At 37.1% G+C, this 12,610-nt stretch overlaps 1 protein-coding gene and 1 long non-coding RNA gene across 2 annotated transcripts in view; one reads left to right on the top strand and one right to left on the bottom strand.

Moving 5' to 3' along the window:
• CNTRL (centriolin) overlaps positions 1-12,610 on the top strand; it is an 81,475-nt gene that overhangs the window by 24,011 nt on the left and 44,854 nt on the right. The window contains 4 exon segments of the mRNA XM_039234644.1: positions 4,789-4,908; positions 5,480-5,708; positions 7,493-7,602; positions 9,403-9,597. Of these exon segments, the coding sequence (XP_039090575.1) occupies positions 4,789-4,908; positions 5,480-5,708; positions 7,493-7,602; positions 9,403-9,597 (654 nt within the window).
• On the bottom strand, positions 5,605-12,085 carry LOC120233417. The gene is made up of 3 exons (XR_005528819.1): positions 12,014-12,085; positions 6,473-6,629; positions 5,605-5,677 (listed from the first exon to the last, which is right to left on the bottom strand). It is a non-coding gene; the product is annotated as an uncharacterized LOC120233417 (long non-coding RNA).

Genomic DNA, 12,610 nt, shown 5'->3' with positions numbered 1-12,610 from the left:
CTCAGAGCCTGGAGCCTGTTTCGGTCTGTGACTCCCTCTCTCTCTGACCCTCCCCTGCTCATGCTGTCTCTTTCTCTCTCCTAGAAATAAATGAAAAAAAAAACATAAAAAAATTAAAAAAAATAAATAAATAAAATACAAATACAGAGGCACCTGGGTGGCTCAGTCAATTGTGTCTGACTCTTGATTTCATGATCTCACAGTTCGTGAGTTCAAGCCCTGGGTTATGCTCTATGCGTTATGCTCTGTGCTGACAGCAAGAAGCCTGCTTGGGATTCTCTCTCCCCATTTCTCTTCCACGCCCCCATTGGCAGGTGGTCATGCATTCTCTCTCCCTTTCTCAAAATAAATAAATAAACTTAAAAGCAAAAGACAAATATAGGAGCACCTGGCTGGCTCAGTCAGTAGAGCGTATGACTCTTGATCTTGAGTTCATGAGTTCAAGCCCCATGTGGGGCATGTGGCCTACTTAAAAATAAATAATAAATGAAACTTTAAAAAAGTAAAATACAAATATAAAAAACAGTACTTACTATAGTATGACTCGATATTTATGAACATTTAATAAATTTTCCTGAGTTACTGATCTTTTTTATGTTTATGCTGTGAATAAATGTTTTGTTATTTGTCATCAGCTCTTGCTGGGCTTTTTTTTCACTAAATTTTTGGCTAGAAGATATTGTTCTTCTTTATGTCATTATGTTATTTTTTCCATTAACCATTTAAAAACATATTTACATACAAAGTTATTTTATATTTATCATAACGAATTTTGACAACACAGTGTATACAGTAGAAAATGAGGGTTTCACTCTTTCTCTTCCCTATCTCCTGGATGTTAATATGCATTCTTTTTGTTTTCTGTGCTTATAAAATGTTATGTAATATATATGTAATTAAATATGTGTATCCCTAAATAGTTTGTGATAAGAAACTATAGTTTTAATTTTGCATCTATTCTTTACAAAACAGTATATATATCATAGCTCTTCAGGTTAAGAAACATACCCACATGTGCATATACACATAACACAAATCTCTATTTTTTTTTCAAAGTATGTATTGTGTTCCATTATATGGGTACTCCATAATTTATTTAACCTACTCTTATTGATGAATATTTAGATTGCTTCCACTTTTTACTAGAAACAATACTGCAGAAAAAAAGAAACAATACTACAGAGAAATATCTATGTGTATATATACCTATGCATTCAGAATAGTAATTCCTTAGTATAAATCACAAGTTGGGGCACCTGGCTGGCTCTGTTGGTAGAGCATGTGACTCTCAGTCTCAGGGTTATGAGTTCAAGAAAAAGTTTAGGAACACCTAGGTGTCTCAGTTGGTTGAACATCTGACTCTTGATTTTGGTTCAGATCACGATCCCAGGGTGATGGGATCAAGCACAGCATTGGGCTCCCTCAGAGCTTGCCTAAGAGTCTCTCTATTTTTTCCCTTTGCCCATCTTCCACACTCATTCTCTCTCTCTTTCTACAATTAAAAAAATTAGGGGCACCTGGGTGGCTTAGTCGGTTAAGCATCCAACTTCGGCTCAGGTCATGATCTCACTGTTTGTGGGTTCGAGCCCTGCGTCGGGCTCTGTGCTGACAGTGAGCTCAGAGCCTGGAGCCCGCTTCAGATTCTGTGTCTCCCTCTTTCTCTGACCCTCCCCTGCTCTCTCTCTCTCTTTCTCTCAGAAATACATTTTAAAAAATTAAAAGGAATCATAAATGGAATTACTGTGTAATTTGCATGTTAAGTTTTAGTAAATATTAAAAGCTTATACCAGCTTTATACTTCTCCAGCATGGAGTGAAATAGTCCAAATTCCCCACTTGATACTGTTATTTTGAACTTGTAAATAGGATAGGAAAAAAGCAGAATCTCATTGCTTTAATTTCACTTTTGTTTAGTTGTTGGAGAGTTGAGTATTGCATATGTGTTTATTGGCTATCTTGTATTTCTTCTTTAAATTCTTTAAATTCATACTGTTTTGCCTGTTCTTTCATTATGCTAGAAGACTAGACTATGTTACAAAAATAATTCTGGATCTTATTCTAAGAGCCTACTTTTGAAAAACACTTTCCATTACCTTCTGCAGAATATCTGGTGATAATATTTTCTCCAGTTGTATAATGCTTTCCAGTTTCATGAAGTAATTCTTCAGGTAGTAGGTCAATTAACCTATAAAAGAAATGTAGTGACAGGGGTGCCTGGGTGGCTCAGTCGGTTAAGCGTCAGACTTCGGCTCAGGTCATGATCTCACGGTTTGTGGGTTTGAGCCCCGCATCGGGCTCTGTGCTGACAGCTAGCTCAGAGCCTGGAGTCTGTTACGGATTCTGTATCTCCCTCTCTTTCTGCCCCCCCCCCCCACCCTGTTCACGCTGTCTCTCTCTCTCTTTCTCTCTCAGAAATAACTAAAACACTAAAAAAAAAAAAAAAAAAAAAAAAAGAAAGAAATGTAGTGACAATGAAGTTAAACTTCTGGTGCCATTTAAACTATAATAGTCTTCCTCCTCTCCTGCCACCAACAAATATTAACTTTAATTAACTTTAATGTTAATATTACTCTTTGTCTTTTTACAAGTCCTGCCAGCCTCACAGAGTTGTGAGGATGAAGTAAGGTAATAAGTGTGAAAATAATTTGAGTTGAATTAGTAAGTAATGGAAGGTGGTAAAACTGTAACATAAAATGATGATAAAATGTGTACCTATAAGAACGGTGCAGGTTCTAATAACATTATCTTCCTAAGGTAAGTTTTCAGTAACGAGCAGCTTCTATTCCTACAGCTTAACTCTTGGCAGTTCTCCAGGTGATGGTCTCTGTTTGCTTTTTTCTCTTTTTAGCCCTTGTCTTGGTTTCTTGCAGAGCATTTTCTGCCGATTCTTTATTCCTCCTTAAAGGTAGTTACTTCAGGGATGAATTGCACACTGTTTTCCATGGTTTGCATGATACCTTGTATTAATATGCTTATGTACATTTTAAGTTTTGAATCTGGCTTGCCTTCTCAAGAAATGTGCTTGTGTGTGTGTATACGTAATTTTTTTTTAATGGATGTGTATATAGGACTGTGAATTTGAACGTGAAGGAAAGAGGTTGTATCATTTTTCTTATTGGTAAATATGTTAACTGCAGTCAGCTCTTGGTTATCCACAGCGAGTACCGTGACTAGCCTTACTTTCCAGGTCCTTAGACTCCTGATTTGCTCTCATTTATGTATTTCTTCAGTAGCCATTTATTGAATGCTTACTAAATGCTAAACCTAACTCTATCAAAGGTAATTTTAAAATGCACAGAGTATGTGTTATTTGCCTGCAAAGACAAGTCCCTGCATTGTCCATGGATCCCATCACAGTTGCCTTTGTTTGGGCCATACTGTCAATGGTCTTTGGGAAGAGAAGCCCAAGATGAGCTGACGCTGTTAGTTGTGGGATGCTTTCTTGAGATTCAGGGACTTAAGAGCATTCAGTGAGAGCATCAGTGTGGGTAAGGAGCTGGGCACCCTGTAGCAGCAGACAAGAGTGTTGGATTTGAAATCCAGGAGACTTGGAATTGAACTCTGCCTCTTCCATGACAAGTTGTGCCATTGGGCAATTTCTCTAACCTCCTGGTGCAGCTCTTATCTTCTCATAGGGTAGTTGTGAAGATTCAGTGTGACAGCACACGTAAAGAAGGCTTAGCACAGTGTCTTGGATACAGTGAGTACTCGATCAAGATGACCTGTTATCCCAGTTAGCCTTACTTCTATTTTGATGGATAATCAGGAGATGACTGTAAGCTAAATCTTGCACGACTTTGATTTCCTGGGCCTTGTAAAATGTTCATGTCTGTTTATGTTTTATTCTCTTTAGCTTGCATTTTTATATTAAAGAAGTTTTTCTGCATGTTTTTGTCTGGGAACTTCTATCAGACACTGTCAAAAAAAAAAAAAGGCAAAAATCACTTAGCGGACCTTTGAAATGAACTCACCGGATTGGTTAAGTAGAAAGGGGGCTCATAGTGGTAGTTAATAAAATATTTAGCAAATCTGCCACTAATCTAATATGTAACTTTGGACAAGTCAGTTCACCGATCTCGGACTCAATTTCTTTATTTATATTTCAGATAATTAAATTGGATGATCTCTTTTCTTCTAGCTCTAAAAATTTCTAAGAATAAGTAAAATGTTATAGGAGAATTAATTAAAAATGTAATATTACATATTGGGATCTGATTGGCATTATTTACATCCTTTATCCTCTATTACAAAGAATTATATTCAGAAAACTGAGATACTACAGCAACAATAGTACAATAATTAAAACCAATCTCTTACTTTCGTCCTTCTCACTCCTTCTTGTGACTCCTTTGTAATTAGTCCCAAATATCATTTCCATCCATAATTTGAAGCTATCATTAAAATTACAGAGTAAGTTAAATAAATTATTGTTAACTTTTTATTGGAAAATCAGGAAGCAGGTACTTAATAGATTACTTTAAAATAATTGATACAGAATTATTTTTGTGTTTGGAGAAAGCACATTTAAATGAGCTTTAAATCTTTATTATTCATTATATCCTGAAATAGCATATAAACTTCAAAGGTCTTTTATGTGATCTCTTATGAAATGATAGTTTTATATTGCATTCTTTATAATCCTTTAGAATGAAAATAAAATGCTGTGAATGTTCTGCTATTTGCTGTGGGGTTTAAAACAATCTAAGTATTAGTTACGATTAGAACTTGCCATACCATCATACCTTTATACTAACTTACCCTGTTGTTTCATACCAAATTGGGCCAATAGCTAAAACAGAAGACCATGGAACTAATGCGAGCATGTCAAAAACAGTATGAGATGGAACAGGAATTGGCCTTTTATAAAATTGATGCCAAATTTGAGCCGCTAAATTATTATCCATCAGAGGTGAGTGAAACTTTTTAGCAATCCAGAGTTAACGTCAGCACGGAGTGGAGTCGGGAAGGCAGATGGTAGAAAGAACTGTTCAAAGGACTTTATCAGTAACCATTCCACTTTCTTGTTTTGAGGGTATCAGCAGAGTAAACGTATTTTGCTTGAATAAGTGAATTTTTTGGTTCAGTAAGCTAAGGCAGCCTCCAAAAGAGGTAAAAAGCTCCCAAGGGAATCTGTGATTCCAACCAATATCATATATTATTTTGTAAAAAATTCAATTATTACCACTTATTAGGTGGGATTTTACTTACATAACAGCTAAGAAACCAAAATAAAACATTGAAATTTCTGATTTGAGAGATTAAGCAGTGCTAATCTACCTACTTAACTGTAGGTAGTTCTTTAATCAGCCAAGCTAAACCCACTCTTTGGGGATAGGAAGAGGAACACTTTGAGACCATTTTTTGGTCTCATTCTTTTTTGGTATGTTAAGAGTAAGATAAAATAAAATGGTATATATTTTTCACCTGGCTGCTTAGAAGTTACTTATTAAACCATAAATCTTTACTTATTTTGCTTTTAGTATGTTGAAATTGATAAAACCCCAGATGAAAGTCCTTACATTGGCAAATCCAGATACAAGAGAAATATGTTCACTACAGAGAGTTACATTGTTCCAAATGCCCAGACCATAAAGATCACCAAGGTGGAGCCAGATGAAGGGGAACAACTCAGAGATGAGTGCGTGAACTTGAGAGCACATGTGCCACTGGACATACAACTGGAAGACAAAGAAAAAAAAATAAGTGCAGGTTAGCAAAAATTTTAAATTCTTTAAAAATGTAAAAAGATTGGAGATATATATATATAGGCGAATTTTGTTCTAGAATTCTTTTAAGTAATCATGCTGAAGGTATTTATTATAGTGTTGTTTACATGAAAAGCCTAAAACAAAAGTAGTAATTCATTGAACAAATTATTTTTTAATGATTCCTATTACGTTTGATGGCAATATGTCCAGGGGATCCAAAAATGCTTAAATCTTTTTTTTTTTGTAATTTTAAATGTTCATTTACTTTTGTGTGTGTGTGAGAGAGAGAGACAGAGCATGAGTGGGGCAGGGGCTGAGAGAGAGGGAGACACAGAATCCAAAGCAGGCTCCAGGCTCTGAGCTGTCAGCACAGACCCTGATGCGGGGCTTGAACTCATGAACCATGAGATCATGACCTGAGCTGAAGTCGGAGTCTTAATTGACTGAGCCACCCAGGCGCCCCAAGAATGCTTAAATCTTGACCCGCCAGCAGGTCCTTCTCACCATTGGAGCTGTACATTCAAAGGCTAATTGGTCATAATTGTAACAAGTACACTGAACTGATTACTATGCATGGAGCCAAAACCTAAACAGTACTTTGGATAAGCTGGATCAGTGCACCCTCCTCAGGCTTGGGCCTAAGACCAGCTTCTGACTTTTACCAACCTGTCCCAAAACATCTGATTGAAAGGATCTTGCCACTTCCTGGCAAGTCACAAAGAAGAAGTCAATCCAAAGACCCTGCCAGTGGAAAACTCCACTTACCCAGCGAACTTCATGGATACGGAGGCAGAAAGAAGAGCTGAGTTTATGCATTCCCTTAGTAATTTTGGTCCGTTGTGAGGCTCTTCACAATCCAGCAGAGTAGCTCATCTTTCTTGGTAGGTAGCGAAGTAGAAAACATGGAAGGCCAGTAGAGAAGCTGACGTGGAGAGGGGAGAAAAGAGACCTGAGATATCCATCTCATGCACTCTATGTAAAGTTCTGGATGAGGGAAGCAGAAATAAATCAGATATTTGTGTAGACTAGCTTCAAGGGGCTCGTGGTTTTATAGGAGGCAGTTTTATAGGGAGGGAGGGAGAAAGAAATTAGAATTAAAAAAAATTTTTTTTAATGTTTTATTTATTTCTGAGAGAGAGAAAGAGAGCTAGCATATGATCGGGGAGGGTCAGAGCAAGAGGGAGACACAGAATCTGAAACAGGCTCCAGGCCCTGAGCTAGCTGTCAGCACAGAGCCTGATGCCGGGCTCGAACCCACAAACCGTGAAATCGTGACCTGAGGCGAAGTCAGACGCTTAACCAACTGAGCCACCCAGGTGGCCCAGAAATTAGAAATTTGAGGTAGCGAGCAATTGATTGGAGATCACCCCCAGCTGGAAGAGTGTTCAGTGGTGAATTTCTTGATTTTGAGCCCTATCATAAAGTAATTACCTCAAACACAGGGTTTTTGTTACAGCTTGAACCTAATTATAACTTAGTGACATAGAAGTGCGTATCCACCAATAAAATCCTTATTCTCTCAGAAGAGTTTAGTATTGAACATAAGTAAAGTCCCTTTTATGTTAAGGATTTTACAAATTATCAATTATAGTCCTGTAGCCTTTCATGAAACTAGAGACTGAGAGGAAAACTGTTGTAAGAAATTATTTTTTTAAAACTTCTGTATCTATAATGACAGAATTTAATTGGGAGGCGGTGGTATTGTTAAGTAAAAAAAATCTCATAGAAATTTGAGAAATCAAGATTTTTCTTGCATGTCTGTGTACATGGTTTTTCAATTTGCAGCACAAACTCGACTATCAGAACTACATGGTGAAATAGAAAAGGCAGAACAACAAATTTTAAGAGCTACAGAGGAATTTAAACAACTGGAAGAAGCAATACAGCTTAAAAAAGTATGTAAAAGCAAAGTAGCAATGCAAGAGGAAATGTAAAAAATTAAGTGTGTTTTTCCCTTCATAACCACGTACTCAGGGAATTGCTGTTTCCTGTTAGATCTGTTGTAACTTGATGAAGCACTGCCCACCTTTAAGATTCTGGGACCTAGCTTAAGAGTCAGAAGACATCCCTACTATACATGAACATTATCAAATACAAGCACCAAAAATGTAAATGATATAAAATATGGTGAACAAAAAGTTAGAAGTGATACACTCTCAGACAGTGTGTCATGAAAAAGTCAGAAGCTCAAACGTATGACGTAATGGCATAGGGAGAAATTAGAAAGGAAGTATTTTGGCAGTTTTTCAAAAAATTTTCAGTTATTTGCAACTTTTTAAAAAGCAATATTTCAAAATTATGATGGTAACTGCATTCATACCATAGTAGGTAAAGCAAGAATGTGAAGTCCAAATTGTAGATTCTTTTAAAAGATACACTACTGTGATTTTAAAGTTACATAGTAACTAGAAATTGATTCAAGTTTATTGGAGGCTTACTATATGCTAGTCCCTGTCTGGGCTGGGCCCAGAGTGATGAATAAAACGGGTATGTTTCCCTCCCACATGCATAGGAAATAGGTAATGAACAAGTAGGAAAAAAAAAAAAAAGGAAATAGTAGAGTTAAACAACGTGCTGTAGTAAAAAAACAAAGTTAAGAGAGGCAGTAAAAAAGATACAATTTAGATTGTGGAGACCACAAAGGCCTCCCTGAGAAGGTGACATTTAGGTTGAAACCCAAAGGATGACAAGGAGGCAGCGAGGCAGTTAGGGGATCAGGTGTTCCAGGCAGAAGTGAGAGTGTGAGCAAAGACCCTGATACTAGAGATTGCTCTGCAGAGTGAAGGAGAGTGTGGTGGAAGATGAGGGTAAAGATTATGTCAGTTTACACAGGCTGTTGTTAAGGGTTTGGATTTTATTCTGAATGAATGGAATGGGAAGCTTTGGAAAGACTTTAGGAAGTTAGAATGGCTGATCCTATTTGTATTTTTATAAGGTCACTCTGGTTACTGCATGAGTGAAATGGGGTGAGGGAGATGGAAAGAATGGGGATGGGCCCATGTCTCGGGGCTGTTTAGTGAGATGCTGATGGTTTGGACTGGGAAGGTGGATGGTGGGTGCGGAGAGAATGCACACTGATTGTCAGCAGAATGTGGCAGTGAACTGATCAGGCTTCAGAATGGGTTGAGTGTGGGGCCTGAGGTGAAGGGAGCCATCAAGGAGGATTTTAATGATGAAAAAAGAATGTTTTATAATAATGTTGGGCAAAGTTTATATAAATAGATTGATAGATGTATATAATGTATATAATTTTTAAATACATGGATGCTTACAAAATGTGCTTGAAAAAAATTATTTTAAATGAGTACATATAAGCCTAAATTTTTCATTACATTATTAACTTAGTTGACATGCTAATAACAAAGTGAGTGCTATATAAAGTCAACTACCATTAGTTATGGTTATTATTGTTAATAATTTACAAGTTGCTTATACTGAATGACAGCTTCATTTTTACCTGCTATTAAATTGAGTTTTCATAAACTTTTATAAAGTGAGATTTTCCTCCTGTAACAAGCATAACAGTGTAAGATGAATGGAATGCCTAGATGACTTTTACGTTTTACTTTTATTTAAAAAAAATAACTGGTAGAGCACAGAATACCTTTTAGAATTTTAGAAATTATCGTCTTTAAATTTGTAAGTCACTGTTGCTGTCCTGTGTTAATTCTGTTTTGGGGTGTGTGGGGGATTAGATTTCAGAAGCAGAGAAAGATCTTCTTTTCAAGCAGTTGGGTAGTAGGATACAACTTCTCAATAAATTACGCCAAGAAGTTGTGGATCTTGAAACACAGATGGAAAAGCAAAGGCAAGAAAATGCTGAAAAGCAGAACGAGATCAAGGACCTGCAAATAGCCATTGATAGCCTGGATTCCAGAGACCCAAAACATGTAAGCAAATGAAGAGATTTTGGCTTGTTCTATGGAGACTAGAATATCATTCCATCTAGAAATTATGTCTCCTCATGTTAGTCGCAGAGTTCTTTCTGAAAGTCTTTTAGTTTTTATGCACAGATTTGGTGATATATGTTTATGGATGCATGTGTCTGTCCTATATCTGGTTGTGTATTTTATATCTTTGTGTGTGTACATAATGTGTGTGTGTGTGTGTGTGTGTGTGTACACACACCATCCATCTCTGTGTAACTTAAGGCTTGAAGGAGATAGCTTTTAATAGAATGATAGATGCATGGTACACTTATTTTTTAAGTGAATTTCATTATATTTCAAATCAAGAGAAACTTGCTCCAAGGTGCTGTCCACACCTTTACCCTTTCTCTTTTCTTGCCTTATTTTCTTAAGAACAAGGCAGTGAGATGGGAGAGCTGAAAAGGGTTAAGTCCTTTTTCTACCTCTTCTTTAGTCCTTTATGTAAATATTCTGCTAAAGCTGTTTGTTTCGTATTGTTTTGTTTCTTCCTTACAAAGGAAACATTTTTCTAGAGTGTGTCCTCCTAAGTGGCGTAGGTGGCCAGGTGGCTGCATGATGGAGTTAGGCTGTCTCTGCCTCTGAGAAGGTTTAGTAATAGCTTACATTTTACCCAATATTGGTAAACATAAAAGTAAAAAAGATTCCTGCATACTTTGAATAATAATGTTACATTTTAAAGGAACTTTAAAATCTCTGGATTAAGAGAAATCATAGAATTTAACCCAGTAAGGACAACACACAATAATTATTTTCAGTATTTGTGAAGTTATTTAATTATCCCTTTAAACATTTTAATAAAATATCATAGATAAGTTTTTTTGCAGGCCAGCTAATTTTAAGAAGAGGTAACATTATCACTCACAGATATGAGATGTTTTCTAATAAAAGCTTAAGATTGACTATTAAAGTTGAAACTAAAAGAGGACTTAAAGAATTTTTATTATGTGAAAAAATTGGAGATTTTCAAGTAATACATCATATGGTAAATAATATATATTTTAAGTTTATTTATTTTTGAGAGAGAGAGAAAGTGGAGGGGGGTGTGGTAGGAGGGGAGAGGATCCAAAGCAGTCTCTTCACTGGCAGCACAAAGCCTAACTTGGAGCATGAACCCATGAACTGCGAGATCATGACCTGAGCCCAAATCAAGAGTCAGATGCCCACCCAGCTGAGCCACCCAGGTGCCCTTGGTCAATAATATCTTTGTTGCATCAATTTGTTTGGAAGACTGCCTCCCCAGGTAAGGGACAGGAATTCTATCCCCAGGGGCCAGCCCTATGTTTATGGATGTTTGCATGCAGGAAGGTAGGAAGGAACCAGCCCAAAGGCACTGCCCAAAGTTCTTTTGCTGCCCCCTCCATCCAGATATGTGATCTATGAGTCTAATTAGAACCTAGACTATATGTTTGTTTTTATCAAATGACTTTTATAATCTTCGCAGACAGGGAGTCTAATCCTTTCTGGATTTCTGTAAAGAATTACATAGAGAAAGGACTTAAGTGAGAGGCAGGAATGGCATCTCCATTTTGAACGTAGTCAAAATCAGTCTCTTCTAGTGGAGATGAAACATACCAACCTGATTTAAGGTTCCTTTTTGGTATTGTTAAAGCTACTTAGTTTTTAAGGTTATTTGGTCAAAGCACCAGAGGATGTCTCTTAATTTGTTCACCCAGAAGGAGAGTTTTTTTTGAATTTGCACAAAGTCACCTTCTAGGCTAGGTTTAGGCCCCTGTTAGGCCTCACATTCTACAAATAGAAACATTTTAGCAAGAAGGAAGGAATCAGGAGTGGGATCCCAGCATACTTTTCTATAGGTGTGGATAGACTTTTATCCACTGAAGTTTTATTATCTAAGCAGAGAGAGTATCTTTCTAAATAGCAAGTCGAATTTAAAAGTAAAAGCTTTTGAGAGATTAGAAAACAGAATGTGACTCTGAGATATGATGGAAAACAAATATATTAAGTGAGAATGATATCTTCCATTATGCTGGGGGTTTTTGCATATACTGGTGAGGAACTTCTTTACAGCATCCATATGGTTGAGGACATTTTTTAAAAATTTGCATAAGATGAAAATGTGATTTTAAAAGATAAAATGATTTCCTAAATTCACCTTTTTAGGAAGAGGTTGAGCCCATGCTATGCTACTACAATGTCAGTTTCCCCACAAAGGAATTAAAGGTGTACAGAGATTATTTTTATAATTAGCTGAGAGCCAAACGTAGTCACGTTTTCAACAAACATAAGCAAAAGGAAAAAGTACTATTTAAAAGTCAGACCCCATTTAAGCTACTAAAAAACAATGTACACAGCTAGAGGCACAAAACACCGGCAGCAGCAAACATAATAAAGGAAGATTTCTCTTGTTCTTCCCTACCTGGCCGTGCCCTGTGGAAGCAAAAGGTAACTGACTGGTGTCTGTGGGGAATTAGCCTGTAGTAATCTGTTGCAAAGGTTGTGCGTGATTGGCCCTCGGGAGCTTCCTGTGTTGTGATTTAAAGCACGGAGGGTGGGGCCTGCCCGCAGAGGCTGCTCGTGATTGGGCGGGCTGGGCTGCCGCTCACTCTCCGCCAAGAATGTGGTTTGAAGCCTTGAGAAGTTCCAGAGGCTCGGAGCCGCTGACAAAAATGTGACTGTCAGAGAGGGAAGTGCACGTGAATTTGAAAACAGCTTTAGAAAGTGTTCCGCCCACAGTTTCCCTGTTCTCAACGGCTCAGTTTTAACAGGACAAATGTTAAGTTAAGGTATGATCCTTTTTTTCTCTCTCTGTGCAAAAGCCTTGAAAGGAGGAGGAGTCAGAGATGTAAGTTCCTGTTTTTATAACTCTTTTGTGAGCGCCACAGTTGTGAAAATCGCACAATCTACTTTGGCTCCCATGTGTTTAATGCAAATCATTGGCATATTGAGCCTTTTATTTTGGATCTTGCGTGTAAAGAGATTTCAGTGGAATTTTTAATGGTGAATTTTAAAGGTT

The sequence above is a fragment of the Hyaena hyaena genome, unplaced genomic scaffold (assembly GCF_003009895.1).
Source record: "Hyaena hyaena isolate Hyena2069 unplaced genomic scaffold, ASM300989v1 scaffold_90, whole genome shotgun sequence".
NCBI lineage: Eukaryota > Metazoa > Chordata > Mammalia > Carnivora > Hyaenidae > Hyaena > Hyaena hyaena.
Note: the sequence above shows the minus strand (reverse complement) of the source record. Positions and strands in the feature narration are given on the sequence as shown.